Genomic DNA, 22,586 nt, shown 5'->3' on the forward strand with positions numbered 1-22,586 from the left:
CAGCAGCGGTAGTTGTAATAAGCCTGTGATATAAATCCAATTTTATGGGGGTAATTTGTTCACTTCCTTACCAAATCGCATTAAGGTCACAGTTTCATTGCATGTTTTACGGACAGAAAGGTATTTTTGATAATACTTGCGCACAATAAAGTTTGTGAACACTGAAAAGGAAATGACACAAAATCAGACAATAAGGACTTTGAAGAGTTTGTGATTTTTAAACGTATCAGCTGGATATTTGAAAATATTCAACCAGCTAAAGCTAAATCTGGCCATTAACATCACAGGAATCCACTTGAATCATTTTTGAAATACAGATTGGATTTCTTTCTGCAATTTAAGGAGAAAACTGATATTACTTTCACACCTGTGGTTTGTTTGCCAGACTCAGTTTAGCTACCAGCAAGAAGAAAAAGCACTCTGCCCCCTTCTATTGTTAGAAAATTCACCTATGGCTCCTTTAAATGTGATGATTCCCTCTTACAAAATAACCCAGTGCAACAAAAAAAAACTCTGATAAACTACTCGGAGGAACTTGGCATTGCATCCTTCTGTATATTTGGGAGAGCAGGCTTCACATTTCCACATGCCTCTAGGTTTTCTTATAGACTGTATATTACAAAGGATCAAGCAGTTGGTCTAAGGACAGCGACTTTGCAAAGCCTTACACCTGTAGTCTTTAAGATGATCAGCAGGGGGCAAAAAGAAGCCCTGTGAAAAAAATGAGCCCACTACCCCAAAAACTTGTAACTTCAACAAACACTTTCCTGATGAATTTATGGTCTCAGTCTGTCACTTTAAGTTTATTGTCACAATTAGTGGAAAATGGAAAACAAATAGACATGCATGTCACCACAAGTTGAAAGTGCAGTGTCCTTGGTTTCTCAATCAGATACACCACTTGCTTGTCTTTAGTTTCAAAACACTGATGGCGATGGCCAAGACTCTATACTCAACATCTGGCAGACACCAATATAGAAAGCATCCCGATTTCAACCTTAAATCGAGCATACAAGAAACGTACTCTCAAAAGAAAAACTTTAGTGGTTCAAACCATTAAAATATAAAATAACTTAAAAAGAATAAGAATTAAACTCAGTGACAAGTCAAAACAAACTGGGAAAAAAACACTGCAGCAAAATTAAAACTGAATGCCTGTCAAACACCCGTAACACATATAAACACAATACTTATCCAACTTTTTAGCTACAGCCAACAAACACAAAAGACCTCACAAATCTGTGAGGCGATCAAAAAGTATCCCTGCACTGTAGGGAAACCTTGCCACTGGAAGCTTTGTAGAGCAGTACGAGGAAGGTGACTCCGAGAGTGCTCAGAGCAAATCTCTTGGTCAGAGACCACATCCTCCTGTTGTTATGGAAACCAGGCTTAGGAGGCTGACAGGAATCTTTGAATTCTTCCATCTAAAGAGAGGACAACAAAGTCAGATTAACATGGGACACGCACATAAATACAAATGTAAACATAAAAACACACATCAGACCCTGAGGTAAGGCCAATCTGAACTAATGCAGGAAGTACAAGGGTCACAGGTCAGTTTAATCTAATCCAGTCCGGATTATAGCAGTTGCACTAGTCAGACCAGTGGAAGGCTTGAATGGGTGGGAAACAGCTGCTCAGTCACTGTTGGGTGGGAATCAAATTGAGACCAGCTCGATGTGTGAGTGAGAGCATGTCTGGTCCCATCTCACCACCACAGCATGACTCAGACCTGAGTCACCAAAACTTCCTGTGCCAAATCCTCAGGGATTCATCAGTTAAAGTCAAGTCACAGAGGAATTATGCTGCCTGATTTTTCAAGCTACAGGGTGACACTGTCACACTAAATCCCAGTCATGTGAGAAGGTTGGAGGATACAAAGGGCTTAAATTCTGTTTAATACCAGAAATTATGACTTAGGAACCTGTGGTTTGACCAAGAAGGAAATGCTTCTGGTAAGTGACGGAGGATGGTATTCTAACAGGAGGCCGTTTTCATTTACTTCTGTTTATGGTAATGTTACAACACTAAAGTTTATGTTATGGTAATTTTAATTTTTTGTACTTTTCTTTTTAAAAAATACAGTTTGATAAATGATTTCAAACTATCACGATTAACATGATTTTCAGAAAAAATGACCTCTGAATGCTGTCCAAGTTCTGCTAGAGGTGGGAATTAAAGATCTCATGGACCAGGGCCTTTACCAGACACGCCCAATGCACACGTTTCCATATCTCTGTTGCTATGTGTTTTAAAATGCAATGCAAAATATTTGAGATTGTGTCATAGCAAGATACACAGGCCTCTCCTTTCTCACCATAAAAGCATACACCTCCCTCTACCTTCAGCATCAACGTTAAATTTCTGCTACCAAATACAGTGTAGCTGTGCCTGTCTAGTTTAGCATGTACACTGAATCATGTCGCTATGAAGACCACAACTAAATTACAGGGTCCCAAATATAATAAGACTCTAAACTGATATGCAGGCAATGTGCAAATGGCTGGAGTTTGACATGAGTGTACTTAACTTCACAGGCCTCGAGGTCTGAATTGCAACACAATGCTTCTAGGTGCAAAATAAATTGTCGAGAAATGAAGCCTTCCTCCTGCCACTGTAAAACTTGCTAAAGCTTTTAAGTGGGGTATACTGGCACCTTTTAGTAAGCCAGTTCTGCACCTACTACTATCCCACCTCCTTTTCTTACAACATGCCCACACCTCTACAGTGTGCTCTTTTCTCCCTTTTTAAACTCCCTCACCCCGCCAACCCGAATCCTTTCCTTGCTTCCCTCTGCCCCCACCCTTGCCTTCCCTCCACCTCATCGTCTGCATGCTGACAGGTCGATGTCACAGCAGCTCTGACTTATGGGCTGTGAGGATTCTGCTCTGTCAGGAACAACTCTCTCCTCTTGGAATACAAATGCAAACACGCACACACATGCACACACATGCACATAGAGTCAGGTGCACATATGTAAACACTCCTGTACATACCTGTTCGAGCTCGCAAGAATACATATAACACAACATGTAACTATGGCTTTTCCAAGCTGCTTTTAATCCTCAGTAGTGCGACGAGTAACAGTGAGCACTGTATGAAAGCAATTTCTGTGCTTTTAATGTAATCACATATATATCACTATTAGTGTCAGGTCTTACAGATTTTACTCTTATTCATACTTTTATCTTGTTACCAGTGCATTGACACATTTTGTATTTACTGTTACAATCAACAACAAATGTCATTTTATTGTATTTACATAGCACCAAACCACAACAACAGCCACTTTGTATTGTAATATATTGTAGTACTCCACAATAATACAACCATATAATACAACAATTTTTTTCTCCAATGTTGTTACAGCTGTGTAGACGCCAAAATTACCACTGCCTCAAAAACAAATATACGGTGTATAGATTTTTAAATTTTTATCATTTCAGTGATTCATAAGATAAATAATGTCAAAATGTACATGCGCGTGTGTGTGTGTCAACCTGGCAAAGCAGATTGCGGAGGCAGGTGACTTCCTTTTGGAGATCTTTTGTCTGGACCACTAGCTGGTTGCAGATGGTCTGAGCCTCCTTCTTTGGGTCCAGGGAGAAAACCAACTTCTCAGAGACAGAGAGAGATGGTGATGATTTTTATGTCACAAATGTAGTGGGACGAAAGACGAGATAAAAGGATGTCATGTGCAAAAAATAGTGAATTGAAAACTTTTAGCTGGAAAACATATTTCCATTAGATCTGTTATACATTTTATTTATGAAATTTTTAATAGACACAGAATTTGGCCAGTCATAGTTGTTATCTCGTGGTTGGTAAAATCCTAATAACTGGACAGGTAAAGAGGGTATGAGCTGCACCTGAGCGGGTTGGCGAGGGAATCGATTTAAGACGTCTTGAATGGTCTCTGTCAGGTAGCAGCACTGCTGACTGATACTTAAGAGGAAGTTTTGCAGCTCCTCACTCCTGCAAACATGTGGAACTTATGAGAAAGGCCTGATAAAATGATCATAACATTTTTAATTAAAAAACAATCTTTTCATACATAGGGTACATATCTTTCATGTTATTCTGTTTAACCTCCTAAGACCCAAACTCTTTCATGGCATGCATTTTTAATTTCTCTTTGCTATTTGGGCTGATTGGGACCTGATGAATGTAAAGCCAAAGAATTACCTCATTTTTTTTAACCTGATTTTTGTTTCTGAGATTAATAAGATCCACATATGAGGACATTTGTTTTAAATTTCGACAGAACAGTGGCAGTATGTCGTCCTCATAAGTGGATATCAGGCCTTGAGAGAAAAATTTAGTATTTTGGTCTAGACAACCCAAAATGTGATGTCCATTTATGTGGACACCATGTCCTAGGAGGTTAATGCATTTTAACTGTATGGCAAATATTATTAGTCATTAAATATTATACCACTTATCAAGACATTTATCAAAAAAGTTGGTCCTAGATTTGACTGTAAACAAACCTTCCTTAAAAAACAAACAAACAAACAAAAACAAGGTCCTATACAAACCAGCTGGTTGGTTACTTAATAACCTGAAAACCAACCCTACTTAATCTTTAGACAGATAAATAACTCTCTCTGACATTTAAAAATAAGGTCAAGTGGTTTACTTGTCTAAAAACTAAAGCTGAAAGGAAGGTCCACATGAAAAAAGCAAGGCAGAATTAGCTGAAGATGCTCAGCTATGATAGTGCAGACTAATTGGTAGTTTGGATGAAGCTTTGCATTAACGAGCTCCATGCATTTTCTTGGCGATAACCTTAACACGCTACAGCAAACCGAGCAGGTGGCCAAGCCTTGTTCGCACCTCCTCCTCGCACTAACCCAATGCTGTCATCCCTCTCTGAAAACATGCACCTTAAATGACTAGTTATATAGATTAATCAAACGCCGTCCCTCTCTATTCCCATCCTCTGGACCTGTGGAATATTGATAGCTCTTATCTTAATGGTACATTTTCCTCGTTGAGGGGACTGGGCAGCCAGCCACTCCGGCCCTCCTCACACTCTGTCACAGGGGCGAGTAAACACTATCAGTCAGCCTGTGCTGCACCCTCTCCTCCCTTCTTCCTCCTGTTAGTTTATCTAGGGGGAAGAGAGTGATGATGGGCCTGGGTGGGCAGGTCGTTGAAGGCATAACAGACATTATGTTTGAGTGCTGACAGAGGATGCATGAGAGCCACTGAAAATTATTTATCTGGGGATTTTTGGGAGGGCTGGGAAACCATTAAGCTTCCCTGTCTTTTTCAAACCAAACCCAGCAAATGCCTTGCTCAGTGGTAGCTGCTGGGAGTGGAGTGATACGCTGTTTGGCCAGTGAAACTATTTTTAGAATTTCATATACCACTACAATATCATAATCAAAGCGCAGACTCAGCTTTGATTCAAGCAGTTGAACAAAAACAGCTTTACCAGTGAGACATGGACCAAATGACTTTCTCTCACACTAAAAACATATTCAGGCAAATTTAGACCTGCAATTATTATTTTTATATAGTTTTATGTTTATTGTTTAACTTCCAGAAGAACAGCAATGCAATCCTTCCTTACAAGGCTTTTACTTTGCCATAGGTAATGTTTACCATCATTTTAAAAGTCAATTCTTATATATTATCAAAGTCAATTATTTTTAAGGTTATATTAAGATGCTAACAAAGGGATAATGAAACATAAGCTAGGTTTACAACTTCAGGACAGTACAATAATCCTGAAAAACAACATATCTGGTGCTTTACTTTACTTGCTTACATTTGAACAGTCTGGGTTTTACAATTTTTTGTTTGGAGGTGGTGGTGGCTTATGTAGTGCAAGCCACCTGGCCCAGCAGGTCTTCAATCACCCGTTGTCATGCCAAACATTGGGGTACTTTTAAATATATTTGTCTCCGAAATAAACTACAACCCTTAAAACATATTATTAAACTTTTCAAGGATTATGATTTGATTTTTGGAACTGAAACATGTCCCTACAGGTCAATAAATAATAAAAGAAAATGTTAATCATAGTTGAGCATTATTAAGCAAAGGACACCAATCTGTGACAAATTCAAAAATCGCAAACGAAAAAGATTGTATGACTGAGCTTCTTATCCCCTGACTTGCAAAAAAAAAAAAACCCAAGATACTTTAAGTCTACCACTTGGAGTAGCAACTCCTTCCAAACCTTTTGTAGGCACTCAACCCTTTTATGGCTTAACACCTACACCACATATTCAGGAAAAAAGACATAAAAACCTCTTTTCCCCCATTTCAGACTTGTTACAACTACTTAGCTAGATTCGGCTGAAAACAGAATCTATACATGTGAACAAAAACTCTCGAGACCCACAAATGTGATAAATGCATCCACTTGGCAATAAAACATCTGTAAGATTGTAACCTATGATGTATAGGAACAAATACTGACGTAAACTAATAGTCCTTTCCAAGCATTTTACCAATGCTGCCAACTATGTATCCAACTTTTTTTCAGTGTTTAGATCCTGAAGGAGCTTTTACAGAGTTCTAGCCCTGATAAAGATTTTCATCCCAGTTATTAACCGACTGCCTGGGGTGTCTCTCATCCTGCAGGTGAGAAAGGCAAAGAAAATGAGTCCTGTTCAGCAGAGGATTCATTAAGTGATGGGGTGCGGTGTGATGACTGTCTGGCCTCTGACGCTCTGTTCATTGCAACCACCCATCGCCTTCACCTTACAAATCATTACAGCTCCGCTTAAACCATTAAGTCCCAGCTTGGGCACGGCTATGGAGATAAGGGGGAGGGAGATAGAGCCAGGACAGTGAGATGCTTATAGGGTTGATGGACGACTTCCAGTGGAGGAGGACAAATGGAGCATCACAAAAAGATGGAAGTGGGCTGAATGTGGGGGAGGGTTTAAGGTGTGGGGCTGACAAGTGTTTAAAATTTTGCTACTACTGTCAACTTTGTTTCTGTCTTCATGCAGAGTGTTTGTGAATGTTTTTATACTTGCTCCTTATCAAATATTCTTGGCAGACTGAGGTTTTCAAATTCTTTCAGGATTGACAAGTTTTCTGACACCAAATTCTACAATGATTTTTATGCACCGAAGAAAGCCCTGATTCAATTAATTTTCATTCTAATTTGAAGACCTCCTTGCTGAAAAATATCCACAAGAAAACCTCCAACAAATTGAGTTCAGTTCCATTTAAATCAATTTCATTTATATAGTATCTATTCCCAGCACCAGTCACCTAAAGATACTTTTATTTAATGTAAACACCTTAAAATATTTGAAACAAAACTCTGTGACCAAGCACTTGATGACAGTGGGAAGAAAAAACTCCCTTTTAACAGGAACCTTGGACAGAACCTGGTTTAACGAGGTGCAGCAACTGCAATTGGTTGTGGAGGGAGGGGAGAACAAAGAGAGACAGGACAAAAGGTCTCTCTTTGCCATAGAAGAAGGAGGCAAAAACAGAGGAGTGATGTAAACACACAGAAAATAGTGAAGAAGTGAAGAAGAAAAGCTCAATGCATCACGGAATAAAACCGCCGGCACCGTCAGCCTACTGCATTGTAGCTAAGGAATGGTTCAGAGTCACCAGATCAAGCCCTAACTACAAGCTTTGAGAAACAGAAAGCTATTAGGCATCATTTTAAAAGTACAGAGTGTGTCTGTCTCTCAAATCCAAACTGGGAGCTGGTTCCACAGTAGAGGGGCCAGAAAACTGAAGGCTCTCATTTTTAGTTCACACTTTGACAACTCAGTCAAAACATTTGCCTGGTTCTGGTGTTAAATACACTGTTGAGAACAATACAGTAATAAAATGCTAACTATTTTTGTTTTTAAAGAGCAAAAGTAAATAAATTGATAAATAAAATAAAAAACAAAAAACAACATCTTGGCACCAAGGAAGGCTTCAGGGTAAACTTAAGACTATATATGTTAAGATCTGTAACCTTACCCACTGTCTGCAGGTCCCAGTTGCCTGATTGTTTCCAGGTCCACTTTGTCCAGGTGCATCTGTTGCACAGCAGTCAGCACCTTCTTCAGGTCCTCTGGGTCTGTGACACCAATCTGGAAAACAGACTGACAGTCTGACTGACAGTGATTACACTGGTTTTGTCTTAGCGCAGCATTTGATGTTGTAGATTGGGGTGGGGAGCTCCAGACCTCAATGGCCGGTGTCCTGCAGGTTTTAGATGTGTCTTTGATCCAACACAGCTGATTCAAATGGCTAAATTACCTCCTCAACATGTCCTGAAGTTGTCCAGAGGCTCGGTAACGAACTAATCATGTGATTCAAGTGTGTTTGTTTGTTTGTTTGATATGTTTATTGATTAGCATTCAAATATCTCAGTGAAGACAGAACAAAGATTTACCACAAAGCAAGAAAGCATGAGACAAGGCTAATCAAAAGGTATTGGCTGAAGCATTTGCTTATTACGCCAACCCTTTTAACAAAAGATCTTTTAGCATGCAGCTCCTGTACACAGGGCTCGAAGCAAATAATAAAATTCAATTCAATTCAATTTCATTTATATAGCGCCAAATCACAACAAATGTCGCCTCAAGGCGCTTCATAGATACAGAGAGAAAAGCCCAACAATCATATGACCCCCTATGAGCAAGCACTTTGGCGACAGTGGGAAGGAAAAACTCCCTTTTAACAGGAAGAAACCTCCGGCAGAACCCGGCTCAGGGAGGGGCGGCCATCTGCTGCGACCGGTTGGGGTGAGAGAAGGCAAACAAAGCAAAAACAAAACAAACAAACAAACAAACAAGAAAAAACACCACCACCTTAGTAAGTAACTACATCAAAGCAAAAGAATCAAGAGGTTTTCTGTTTTTTGTTTTTGTTGTTTCCTTTTTGCTCTTTTCATTCTTGATATATATATTTTTCTAATACTCTATTTTTAAACATATTTTTAAACAAGGAAAATGAACTACACCTTTTTAAATCACTGTCATAACTATTCCACAGGTTAACTCCTCTAACAGAAACACATCTCTGCTTTATATTTGTCCTTATCTTGTTTTTTTTAAAGAAATCTGTTCCCCTTAAGTCATATTGACTCTCTCTGACTTTGAACAGCTTCTGAGTACTGGGGCAAAGCAAGCTATTTTGTGCTTTATACATTATCTGTGCCATTTTATATTCAACTAAATCATAAAATTTCAGGGTATTCAGATTAATAAACAAAATATTAGTTGGTTCTATATAGTTTGATTGGTTTATAATTCTTATAGCTCTTTTTTGCAACTTGAAAATAGGAAGAGTGTTCGTTTTATATGCATTACCCCATATCTCCAGACAGTAAGTCATATATGGAAGCAACAGAGTACAATAGAGTGTGTATAATGATTTTTTGTTCAGGACATGCTTTGTTTTATAGAGAATAGCAATGGTTTTTGACATTTTTGTTTTCACATGGTTTATATGAGACTTCCAACTCAGCTTATCATCAATTATCACTCCAAGAAATTTATTTTCGTACACTCTTTCAATTTCAATTCCATTAACCCTGATTTTAGATACATTTTTCATTTGTCTAGTGCCAAAAATAATCAATTTTGTTTTCTTTATATTTAATGATAACTTATTTACATCAAACCAGTTTTTTAATATATTTAACTCCTTTTCCGCTGTAGTCAGAAGCTGTTCTAGGTTTTTACCTGAGCAATACAGAGTGGTATCATCAGCAAACAATACACATTTTAACAGTTTGGAAATGCTACATATGTCATTTATGTATAATATAAATAATTTAGGGCCCAGCACAGAGCCCTGAGGAACACCACAAGTTACCTTCAACTGCTTAGATTTTACATTATTGAATTCGACATATTGATATCTGTCATCCAGGTAACTTTTCATCCACTTGTATGCTAACCCTCTTATGCCATATCTCTCTAGTTTATTCATTAATATAGAATGATCAATCGTATCAAACGCCTTTTTTAAGTCTATAAAAACACCAACAGTATATTCCTTATTATCTATAGCATTAGATATCCCTTCTACAAGTTCCATCACTGCCATCGAAGTGGACCTTTTCACTCTAAAGCCATATTGGTTATCACTTAGGAGATTATGCTTCTCAATATATTTATCAAGTCTATTAACAAATAACTTTTCTAAAATTTTTGAGAACTGTGGGAGCAGTGATATTGGCCTATAATTGGTAAACTGACTTCTCTCTCCGTTTTTATGGATTGGAATAACTTTTGCTATTTTCATTTGTGAGGGAAATACACCAGTTTGAAAGGACAGATTACAAATGTATGCGAAAGGTTGCACTATATATTCTATAATACTTTTAACTAATATCATGTCAATACCAAAACAGTCAGTGGACTTTTTATTTTTAAATGTCTTCACAATGTTAATTATTTCTCTATGAGTTACAGCACCAATAAACATGGAGGACACATTCTGAGTAATATGTTTATTTAGGTCGTTATTATTTCTTGACTCTGGAATTTCTTTTGCTAAATTAAAGCCAACATTTACAAAGAAATCATTAAATTCATTTGCAATGTCTTTAGTTTTATCAAGCACAATATCTTTATCTTTTTTAAAATAATCTGGATAATTCTTATTTTTTGAGCCCTTTTTGATTATACTATTTAATATCCTCCATGTTTCTTGTGTGTTACTTCTACTTTGCTCCAATAATTTGTGGTAATATTCTTTCTTACTTGTTCTTATAATATTTACTAATCTATTTTTATATAACTTGTACTTTATTTCAGCATCTTTTGTCCTCTGTTTTATGAATCTCTTATATAGATTATTTTTCTTTTTACATGCATCTTCTATCCCCTTTGTGATCCATGGCTTATTTGATCTGTGATGCTTTCTAGTGATTTTCATTAAAGGACAATGTTTTTCATATAGTGAAATTACAGTTGATAAGAATGCATCATATGCACTATTTGAATCTTCATTTGCAAAAACCTCATTCCAATTGTGTTCCTTTAAGTCCACCTGGAGGGCAGCAATGGCTCCTGTTGTTCTAAGTCGTATCATATCAAATATTTGATTCTTTTGTTTAGTTTTAATCCCAAAATAATTTTGAAAAATTGCAAAAACAGGAAGATGATCGCTTATATCAGTTATAAGAAGTCCACCTACTATTTCATGGTCAATTTTATTTGTGAATATATTATCTATCAATGTAGCTGTATCAATTGTTATTCTACTTGGTTTTATAATTACAGGGAAAAGGGAGTTACTATACATTGTATTTATGAAATCTGTTGTTTTCTGATGTCCATTTGGGTTTAGCAAATCTATATTAAAATCACCACAAATTATTTGCACTTTTTTATCATTTAGGTTGCTAAACATAGCAGCAAGTTTTTCATTGAATGTCTCAAGGCATGAACCTGGTGTCCTATAGATGCAACTTATAATTATATTGTTAGCTTTTTCAACATGGATTTCAATAGTGACACATTCCAATACGTTATCTATGGTGCTTGACATACATTCAATCAGACTACATTTCAAAACTTTATCTACATATAAGGCAACATGCCTCCTTTTTTATTCACCCTGTTCATTGTAAATAATTCGTATCCTTCCAGTCCCATTTCACTAATTTTCTCATTATCGAGCCATGTTTCTGATATTGCAATTATATTAAACTTTTTTAACTTACTTAAACATTCTGTAATTTTAGAAAAATTTTTATACAGGCTTCTACTATTGAAATGTATGACCGACAATGCATTTGCCATTTTAATATTCATATTGAATTGGTCATCTGTATAGTACTCACAAGTATTATTGGTGTTATTGTAGAAGTGGGTATCTGGGTCAATGTTACTTTCAGGGTCATGCATGTTGTGCTCTGCATAGTTAAACGTTTTGAAGTTCGTTTTCTCAGCGTGTGTGGCAAAATAACCACCTTGACAGTCCTTTTCATAATCAAATTCTTCCTCTTCAATATCTCTGAATGGAAACCTATAATCTGTGTCCAAACTTGTCATTTATGTGTTTTTGTTTTTGTTGTTGTTTTTTGAGCCGTAAGGCCAGAAACACTTTCCATACCCATTGTTCATTATCCAATCGTCACTTTTCCAATAGATTCCAGAGCAGATTCCTGATTATTTATATTGCTCTAAGTCTTTGAGTTCTCTTATCATCACAACTTTCGCTTCTTCGGGATTGCCATTTAGTCTTATCATTACTTTGCAGTTTCTCGTCCATGTCGCTTGTATCTTATTTTGTTTTCTCAGGCTGCGTGCCTGTCTTGCAATTTCAGCAGTCTTTTTCGTTAAATGTTCATTTAAATACACACCAGTCCCTTTAAGCTTCCTACCCTGTTTCAGTAACTCAATCTTTGTTTTGCGACTCACAAACCGAAGAATAATTGATGGCTTTGTTTTACTGTCTTTCCTGGGGAGCGTGTGGCATGCTGCAATATGATGGCTCTGAATACTTACATTCTTCGTTTGAAGGAATTTTATCACTTGCTGTTCAAGCGTTTGCAGCTCCTCTACCGGGGCATCTTCACCATCTTTACCTCCCCCAGCTGTTACTCCGGCGTAGGTTCGGTGTTGCGTCTCCAGTCCACTTATGACTAAATCATCCATTCTTGTGTATTGTTCAAGGTCCTCGATTCGCCGTTCCAAGTCGTCTATTAACGACTTGGAACGTCGTCAGTGTGTTGAACCAGGGTGATATCTATAACCCGCAGGACACCGGCCCTTGAGACCTGGAGTTCCCCACCCCTGCTGTAGATCATAATACACTAGTAAATACACAGAAAATCTGATGAGTCACAGGAACAATTCTTACACCCTCACTACATACAACCTCAAAAGAAGAATGCAACATATCACACATGCTTGACTTACTTGTATAACATACAAATGCACATCATAAAGCAGACAACATACAAACCGAAGAGGAAATGGCATTCCACTCATTTAGAAGATCTTCATATAGTCTGAAAAAATAGGTTGTTACTCTATTACAAAAAATGCCATCTGTAAAGCTAGGAAACCTTACTATTTATCACTGATTAAATAAAACAGGAACAACCCCAGGTTTCATTTCCACATTGAAGCCAGACTGACAGAGAGCCAGACCTCTGTTAAACCAAGTATTCACTTAATTAGCAATGACTTTATGAATTTCTTCACCAAAAATGTAATGCAAATGCAGTTTCTTCCTCTAAATCATCAATGTGCCTTATAGACCCCATTCATACAATATAGTATAGTATACCGTATTTTCCGCACTATAAGGCGCACTTAAAATCCTTTAATTTTCTCAAAATCGAAAGTGCGCCTTATTGTCCGAAAAATACGGTAATTATACAGTATGAAGAACCTTGGACCCCTGTAGCTCAGGGGGTAGAACAGGTCAACTAATTAGAAATCTGGTGGATTGATCCCTTGCTGCTCCAGTCTGCATGCCAAATATCCCTGGGCAAGATATCAACCCCAAGTTGCTCTCTATATGTGTGTGAATGTTAGAAAGCACTTGTATAGAAAAAGCAAAGAAAGTGCTTGTGTGAACGGGGCCCAGTAGTTGTATAAAGCACTTTAAATGGTCAGGTAAAGTAGAAAAGCTCTATATAAGAACCGTTCCATTTATACCACTAAAGTGAGATTTTCTCCAACCGAAGCTATTGTTTATTGTTATTGTTTCAAAACGGTATTACTCAGAACTGCTTTTAACTAATGTAGCTACACCATAGACTTAATATTATATTTTCTATCATTTTCCCTTATTCTCGCTTTTAGTTTTATTTATAAATTTTTTTGTGATGCACTTTGAACACCCGGTGCTTGAGCGATGGTATATAAAGTAAACTTTTCTGAAGTTTAATCATGCTTCCATATAATTTGATCAGTCAATTGCCTCTAATTTACTGTGAATTATATACAATGTATGCAAACATTTTGCATACATTCACCTTTTACACATTTTTGATTTCTCTCCCATACTGCAGAAGTGTAGTATGTATCCATTTAATCTCTTCTTAAAGGGTGACATCAGCAGCTACTCCTCTCTCTTTCTCGGTCATCATCAAATCTGGCAGCCAGAAAAGAGAGCTGACAGACACACAGATGTTACAGACATCCTCTACCTTCTTAAGGTCGTCCTCCTCCATGGTCAACAGGTAACTCCAGGTGATATCATTTTCCTGTGCATGTGTGTATGTGGAAAGCCAAAAACAGAAAAGATCACTCAACATTTACCAAATCAAAACTTCACAACCTGAAGCAGATGTACCTGCATAACACTTTTCCATACAGTAACAGAAAGCCACCTGCAGCTGTCAAAGCTGGTCCACATAAATCAGATAGGGCCTAAAAACAAAGCTCACCCCGAGTTTAATTCAGGCCAAGCTAATCCAACACATTACATCTATTATTTAGTACCAAGTAAAATATGTAAACTACAAGACACATTCCTACAAGACACAAGCCTAGACGTATCTGTGTCAATAAGGCAGCTGTGCTCATTTCATTGTAGCTCACCTATTACATCAATAATATATCACACTGTGTCCAATAACACACCATATCTGCTCAATATCCTAGAATTTTTGAGATAAGAGAAATCTTTCATATTTAAAAGAAAAGTACTATGCATTCAAAATATAAATTTTTGATCAGAGAAAACACACCAACATACAGACATATCCTATTGCAGGGTGCACTAGAGTACTTACAGTCATAATGTCAGTGAGGTAGCCCAGGTTAAGGCCATGCAGGAGGAGCTCCAGGTCATCAAGCTTGCTTACACTGAACAGGGCAGAAATTCCACTGTGACTTACAGCTAACTGAGTTATTACACAATATTAACCCATGTGGCTAAGGGTGTGGACAACTAGTCAACTAAAAACTTCTGCACTGTCCAGTTTACAACAGAAACAACTTTCTCAACCAAATATTCATAGCTTTTAATAGATTTTTAATAAACTTCACACTTTACTGTTGAATCTAAGATGCCATCCTCAATCTGATACCATAGAAAAAAATGTCCTTAAACATATAAACTTCTTTATTAAAAACTCATTTTAAATCGCTGGCGTAATGTTAGCAGACAGTTTTTTTATGTTAACATTGTACTCTGTTGACCGGACACAATGAAATGTTAAGATGGTGCCCAAGTTACCAGATATATTATAAAGCTTATGTATAACATTAGCTACTGCAAATATTTAGTCTATGAGAAAGAACTGATTTCACAACAGCAATGACGTGAGGGACACTTTTAAATTACAAAAATTAAACACACTAAATCTTTGGTATCAGATTTTTAAAAAAGAATATTTTTTAGGTTGTATGTGGTAGCACTGTGATTCTGGTGAATTTGCACTATATTTTGTGCTGTGTCTAAGTTTTCCTGTGGTTATAAGTGTACTTGTTTTTCTATAGCATTTATGCTAAAGTTCCAGAAGAACTCCCTGTCTACATGAGGGCTGCAACGACTCGATGGCATAAGATTATAAAAATTCATCGACGCTGTATTTTATTGTCAACGTGTCATATACTAAACTACTTAAATGTGTTTTTGTAATTGCAATACACCACAGGAAACTATCGGGGCAGTATCACCTACACTGTCGAGACAGCACCCCTCAAGCTCCCAGACTGGGGCATGAAGGATAAACTGCCCACAAGGGAATTTTTCTTTTTTTTTTCTTTTTTTTTTAAAAAGTCAGTTAAAACAGATTAATTGGCATTGACCATCTGAGAAACAATAATAAATATACTGCCTGACCAAAAAAAAAAACAAAGGTCACATACTCTAATATTTCATTGGACCGCCTTTAGCTTTGATTACGGCAAGCATTCTCTGTGGCATTGTTTCAATAAGCTTCTACAATGTCACAAGATTTATTTTCACCCAGTGTTGCATTAATTTGTCACCAAGAGCTTGCATTGATGCTGCGCAAAGCTTCCTCCAGCGCATCCCAAAGATTCTCAATAGGGTTAAGGTCTGGACTCTGTGGTGGCTAATCCATGTGTGAAAATGATGTCTCATGTTCCCAGAACCACTCTTTCACAATTTGAGCCCAATGAATCCTGGCATTGTCATCTTGGAATATGCCTGTGCCATCAGGGAAGAAAAAACCCATTGGTGAAATAACCTGGTTATTCAGTATAGTCAGGTTGCTGAACTGTTGCTGAACCTAGACCTGACCAACTCCAGCAACCCCAGATCATAGTACTGCCCCCACAGGCTTGTACACTCGGCATTATGGGTGCATCACTTCATCTGCCTCTCTTCTTACCCTGATGCGCCCATCACTTTGGAACAGGGTAAATCTGGACTCAGACCACATGACTACCTCCCATTGCTCCATAGCAAATTGAAGCCTTTTTTCCCCAGTTTGCCTCACTGATTACTGGTTTCTACACAGCTGTTCAGTCCCAATCACTAGAGTTCCCTTCGCATTGTGTGTGTGGAAATGCTTTTACTTGCACTAGTAAACATAGCCCTGAATTCTACTGTTGTTTTTCTTCGATTTGACTTCATCGCCGATCACAATCATTCAGGATTTTGTTCCGGCCACATTTCTTCCTCGAAGACAATGGGTCCCCACTATCCTTTCACTTTTTAATAATGCGCTGGACAGTTCTCTACCCAATTTTAGTAGTTTCTGCAATCTCCTTAAATGTTTTCTCTGCTTGAAGCATACCAATGAGTCGACCCCTCTCAAACACACTAACATCTCTTCCACGACCACGAGATGTGTCTTTCGACATGGTTGTTTATGAAATGAGAAGCAACTCATTGCACCACTCGGGGATAAATAACTTGTTGCCAGCTGAAAGATAATTGCCCATGCAGTAATTGTAAATAGGAGGCTTGTACCTATTTGCTTGATTAAATCCAGGTGGTGACTTTTTTTTTGGCCAGGCAGTCAAAATATTTATCTAAACAAACTTTTAATTAGTAGCAGTGTTTTCTATTTCTGTTTTGCCCTGCATTAAACAAAGGTGTATAGATGAGTTTGTCCTGAAAAGAGGCTTATGCACCTCTCAAATTGCTGAAGTCATGGAAGAGAGCATCTTCACCATGGTTATCAGCAGCTGAGAACATCATTTCAAAGATAAGAGCAAGCCTCACTCCAGAGCACATCCACTGCAGTCGTGAATCCATGAACGATCATCTGTAAACTTTGGAAACTCGTTATTTTGGACTGGAAAAAAAAGCTTTTTGATTTAATTTCTAGCTTTACTCAAACTTATGGAACTATCTGAACTATTTGCACATTTTTTTGTTTAAATTCTACTAGCACTTTAAGTAGTGATTCATTTTCAGAAGGTTTTTGAAAGGTAGTGAAATTTTTTAGAATTTTTGCTCCCATTTAACAGCATAAAAAAATTAATTACCAGAGAATCCCTACCAAGTACGGTACTTGTTGGGACAGGACGGGAGTCAAAATGTATTCGATTTTCTGACTACTCTACTGTTGATTAAAAGAAGAAGAAGAAAACAACAGTGCTAAAAAGCAGAAACTCTTGTGCTTTTGAGGATCGATCTGCATTTTTTACATTTTCATTCTTTCTAAATCAGCATTTGACGTGGAGGTCAAAGGGGTAAAGACATCATTTTCTACTTTCAGGATCAAAATAGAGCAACAAGGAGTACACACACATTAGAGTAACCACAGAGTACTCGCAGTTCCAGTCTGACTGCTGGCATGACGCGCTTCAGAAATTAGCTTCTCTTCTCATGATGTTCATAACATGTTTAATGTGTAACATGGGTTTTAACGTATTTGTAGCCGACAAGAGAGAAAGGCAGCTAAAATGTTTACAGCCTCCAATTCACAGTGCCAGACGTGGTCTAAAATTACATTTCTGGCTGATGATAATTGCCCAGCAGTGCCTGAATGGACTAAACATTCATGCAGAAGGTTTATTATTGTTTATGTCTGGTTCGACAATGGTTCAACAACACCTGCCACACAGACACTGGTTCACTAAGAATCCAACAGGGGCCATTAAGCTACAGTGATGACTAGAATAGAGTTTTGTAATGACAAGAGATAATTGGTGTAAAGAGGAGTTGTATGAACAGAGTCCATCGTCACTCAAGCACTGACAATCAAGTCTGAACACATATTGTTTTTACCTGTTGTAAACTCACAGCCCTATACAACCACAAGTTTTCACGGACAGGAATTAAACAACAACAACAAAAGAAGACAAACAAGTTAAAATAATACTACCATATTGATAAAACACTTTAGAAATCTGAAGCTTCTGTGATGATGGGTTCAGAATCGAGAAACCTTTTAAGAATGTTACCTATTGCTGTGTAAAAAAAACCAACCAACCAAACAAACAAACAAAAGCCCTAAATGCATGCAAGTGAATGCTTATAGGGCATTCAGAGTTATCTTACCTCTCCTTGGGAGTTGGAAATTCAGAGTTAGTCTTGAAGAATTTAGATAGCGTGTCCTCCATGGATCCAAAGGCCTGGACATTAGAGATGTTTGAGGAAGAGGCCAGGATCCTCGAAATCTGTGAACAAACGCATATTCATGAACTCTGTAAGATTAAGCAGCTGATGGTAGAAAATGTTTTTGACAGTACAGCATACCACAAGTGCATCACTGTAACTTTAAAATAACTCAAAAGTTGCATAAGCCCATCCAATGAGTCAAACTAGACCCTTTAGTGGGTAGATTCATGGCCCCAAACCAATTCAATTAATGCTTATAAGCATTATAATACTGCATTTCTGACATGCTAAAAGCATATAGGTGGCATGTAAAAGCATCTAAGTACTTTAGGTACCTGTCTGTGTTTGAAACTCTCAGCCAGATCAGCAGGGCTTTTGCCAGTCTTTGTCCTGATGGTTTTGTCTGCTCCCAGCTGGAGGAGTTTCAGCACTGCCTCCTCTCTTCCATACTGCACTGCTATAGTCAAAGCCTAACAAAAAAAATACATTAGTTACATACATAAGGTCAAAGTACAAATGTTATCATGATAACAATTATGCATTATATATTACACTGTGCCCTCTGTTACAGGGTCTGCTACAGTTAAACTGAAGGCCACAACATAAGAACTTTGACTTGACAAACATAAGTAACACACTGTGAATCCATTGCGTTCCTGGACGTTGATTTCAGCCCCATGGGACACCAGGAGGTTGATGACTTTACTGTAGTTGTCCCTGGCTGCCAACATCAAGCAGGTCATTTGGGACCTGAGAGGAGTAGCAGACAAGAAAACAGAGAGAAGATAAGGACAAAGGAAAAGGACAATTTTAAGAAAATAATTTTAAACCATTCTGGGGGTGGAGAGAATATATGGAAGCAGCAGAGAATGTGAAATTAGTCTTTTGAGTGAAGACACAGCAAGTACAGTGACCAATGAAAATGGGTACACATATTAATAGTATATGGAAAAACCACCAGGGTGCAGTAGATACCATGTTATAGATAGTCCTTCAGGTTGGAGCCACAGTGAAGCCTATACTACTACGCGACTGAGCAACCACATTCCCCATTTCAACAAGTGTTTGATGAAGATTGGTGATTTTCTACTTTGATCTTTCTTATGTCTTTGTTAATAGACACATTTATATAGCACTTGTCTGTTTTTACTGAACACTCCCAGGCTTTCTACACTACAAGCCACATTATCACACACAGACACACACACACCTACCAATAAAGTGATTTATTCTATACCTTTTATTCTCTACAACATGCCTTAGTATGCATTTCTTATCTTCCCAAGAGATTGAGACCCAGAGATTGGACCTGGTGTTGATTAAGGTGACCTGCTCAAGCCCCTGAGTCACAGCTGATGACCCATAAGAAACAAGATGTTTTGGTACCATAATTCAGACAAGATAAGCAGTTCTATGGCATCATAGAACTGGGGAATTGTTATAGGTATGCTACCTACACTGAGTATTTTTGATTGATAGTACAGTGGGAACAGGTAGAGATTCCAGAGTCACAGCCCAAACATCTTCAAAACGTCTGCAGGTACTTGTACTGCCACTTTTTCAGCCTTATATCTTAACAAAATATATCTGATATACCACTATCACTGAATTATAAAAGTAATGAATTCAGTGATAATTGAAAAGTTGCAATAATACTGAAATATTGAGACCACAACTACAGTCTGGATCCTTGCGCACTGTACTAAAACAGCACCCTGCTGAATCAGCCTCTGGACAAAGGCCAGTGTTTTAGTGCTTGCAGTATAGCCAGTGGACTCACTGTTCTGTCTGTTGGACAACATTTATGAATGCAGATAAAGTTTTAAAAGATAATAAAAAGTTAAAGAGTCATCTGATGACATGCAGGCTAAAAGAGCCATCAGTCTTGAGTGTTACCTACCGAGTCACAATCACTACACGGTTTTCAGAATTTCAGAACCCTATAGCTTGTCAACCAGCAGACTAACCATCCGTTCCAAGTGAAAGCTACAAAGCTCAGTACAAAAAATAAAAAATAAATAGCAGTATAATCAACCAAAGTCCTTCTAGAAGCAAGTCTCGTCTCTCATCAGCCATCCTGAAATGCATGAAGGCAAATATTTTTAAGTATTATTTAACCTCCTAGGACCTGGCGTCCACATATGTGGACATCACATTTTGGGTTATTTAGACCAAAATACTAAATTTTGCTTTACAAGGGCCTGATATCCACTTACGAGGACATTATACTGCTACTGTTCTATCAAAATGTGGCTCTGATTTTTCATAAAAACAAAAATAAGGTTTAAAAAAATCTGGTAATTCTTTGTTTTTACATTCATTGGGCCCCAATATGCCCAAATATCAAAGAGAAATTAAAAATGCATGCCGTGGAAGAGTTCGGGTCTTAGGAGGTTAAGTTAAAAAAAAATTGTAGTGGGCACAGAAATTGAAAATTATATGCTCAGATTTGCATACAAATTTGATATAATGTGCTTGAAAAGCTTTCTGGCTTGTTCCAAAGAAATGTGTTAAATTTTCTACCATCATTGTTCGTTCACTCTTAGATTTCAGTTTGAGATTCTTTGAATCCCATGTCTCTCATCCATCAGCTTCATGAATGAAGATAGATTTGAAAAATGATAATTAAAATAGATATATAATCATATGGCAGCTGACATTTCATTTCAGCAAATGCAAATCAGCAAATTCCTCTTCTGATCTCCATTTGGGCCATGTACCTTCAAATCCTGCTCAAACTTGACTGATAAATAGAACTCACACTAAAAACGGCCAGGAAAAGGGAAACACTATAGTGATAAGTGAAGATCACTTATAAACATGTCCATCAAATTCCAGGGAGTCTTAAAACAGTGCCCTGGTTTTAACAACTTTCACCTTTCTTGTTTATTGTTAGTAGTTATAGTTAGTTATTAGTCTATTGCCTCCATGTGTTTGCTTCCACTTAAACACGGCCTTATATCAAATAACTTCTGCTAGAGTAAAGTACGTCCTCTGTCTTATCACCTGTGACTCAAACATAACAGACAAGAAAAATACATCAATCCAAGGGCTGGGAAAGTTTAGGGGCCAATTTATCACTTCACTTAATTCTTTTATGAGGAACTGTGTGTGTGTCTGTGTGCGTATGTCAAACATTTAGAAAAAAAACATCAGGAAGTAAATAGGAGGCATTTTAAGGAATAATCCATAATTCACAATTCACATGCAATTATGCTTCAGTTGATTCACAGGTCTAAAACTTAGTTAATCTCTAAAAGTTTACTTAAGTTCAACACGATATGTGAGTAAGCCTAAAGGTAAAACTGTGATCGGGAAAAATGTTTACATAACTGCCAGCAAATCATCTTGAACTTAGAAGTGCCCCTACAGGGAGGTGATGTTTGTGAAATGAGTCTAAATCTGTGCAGCACATCAGAGGTTTTTGTTGAACACCGATGATGATAAGCAGTAAACGCATCAACGTCTTCATTTAACAAATTCCCAGAAATCACAAGTTAATGTTCCATGTGAACTCAAACAAATGTGACAATGGCTATGACAACATCTTTAGTAACATGCCTCTGTGCTCACTAATCAGTGGCTAGAGTGGCAAGAAAACAAGATAGGAAGGGTCATAAAGTTTCTGCTTCCATTCCCTCCTATTTTATTTTCCCAAGGGTTGTTATGGTGTGAGACAGGCCTCAAGGTCACTCACAGACCACTTCTGTGTGTTCTCTGTATGTGTGTCCTTCACACTGTGAGTTCTGGACCGTTCCCAAAGAGTGGGCTGATCAATATGCAGACAATTCAGTATAAAAATTGTTCCTCCTATGAGGAAGAACAATGACTTCCAGAAATATCTCACTGCACCTTGGTCAGCACTCTCAAATAGATTCCACAATCTAATCTTAAGATTTTACAATGAATAAATTTACATAAGCACCTGGAAAGATATCTTCTCTTTAGTGACAAAATAACTATTGCCAAATAATGAATCTTGAGCAACAGCTTTCCCCCCTATAAATGACAGTAAAGGGAAAAGTAACTCATTGCTGCTACCAACCCACGCATAGATAGTTTGGGTACCTGTGAGGAGTACCAGGCCAGCCAAAGTGCAAAATAAAAAAGTTTAAAACAAAAAAGGAATACGAAGAATTGCATAAAGG

General features: G+C 37.6%; 1 protein-coding gene across 2 annotated transcripts in view; it reads right to left on the minus strand.

Moving 5' to 3' along the window:
• Window positions 1-563: 563 nt before the first annotated feature.
• The window catches only part of asz1 (ankyrin repeat, SAM and basic leucine zipper domain containing 1), a 41,682-nt gene continuing 19,659 nt past the window's right edge, over window positions 564-22,586 (minus strand). For both annotated transcript variants that reach the window (XM_006782312.2, XM_006782311.3), the window contains 9 exons: window positions 19,077-19,188; window positions 18,774-18,908; window positions 18,379-18,497; window positions 14,687-14,759; window positions 14,099-14,155; window positions 7,954-8,066; window positions 3,870-3,975; window positions 3,501-3,614; window positions 564-1,424 (listed from right to left, as the gene is read on the minus strand). In XM_006782312.2, the coding sequence (XP_006782375.1) occupies window positions 1,251-1,424; window positions 3,501-3,614; window positions 3,870-3,975; window positions 7,954-8,066; window positions 14,099-14,155; window positions 14,687-14,759; window positions 18,379-18,497; window positions 18,774-18,908; window positions 19,077-19,188 (1,003 nt within the window). In that variant the 3' untranslated portion in view covers window positions 564-1,250. The remainder of the gene's footprint in view (window positions 1,425-3,500; window positions 3,615-3,869; window positions 3,976-7,953; window positions 8,067-14,098; window positions 14,156-14,686; window positions 14,760-18,378; window positions 18,498-18,773; window positions 18,909-19,076; window positions 19,189-22,586) is intronic.

Source organism: Neolamprologus brichardi, chromosome 7, assembly GCF_056152115.1.
Source record: "Neolamprologus brichardi isolate AB-2024 chromosome 7, ASM5615211v1, whole genome shotgun sequence".
Classification (NCBI taxonomy): domain Eukaryota; kingdom Metazoa; phylum Chordata; class Actinopteri; order Cichliformes; family Cichlidae; genus Neolamprologus; species Neolamprologus brichardi.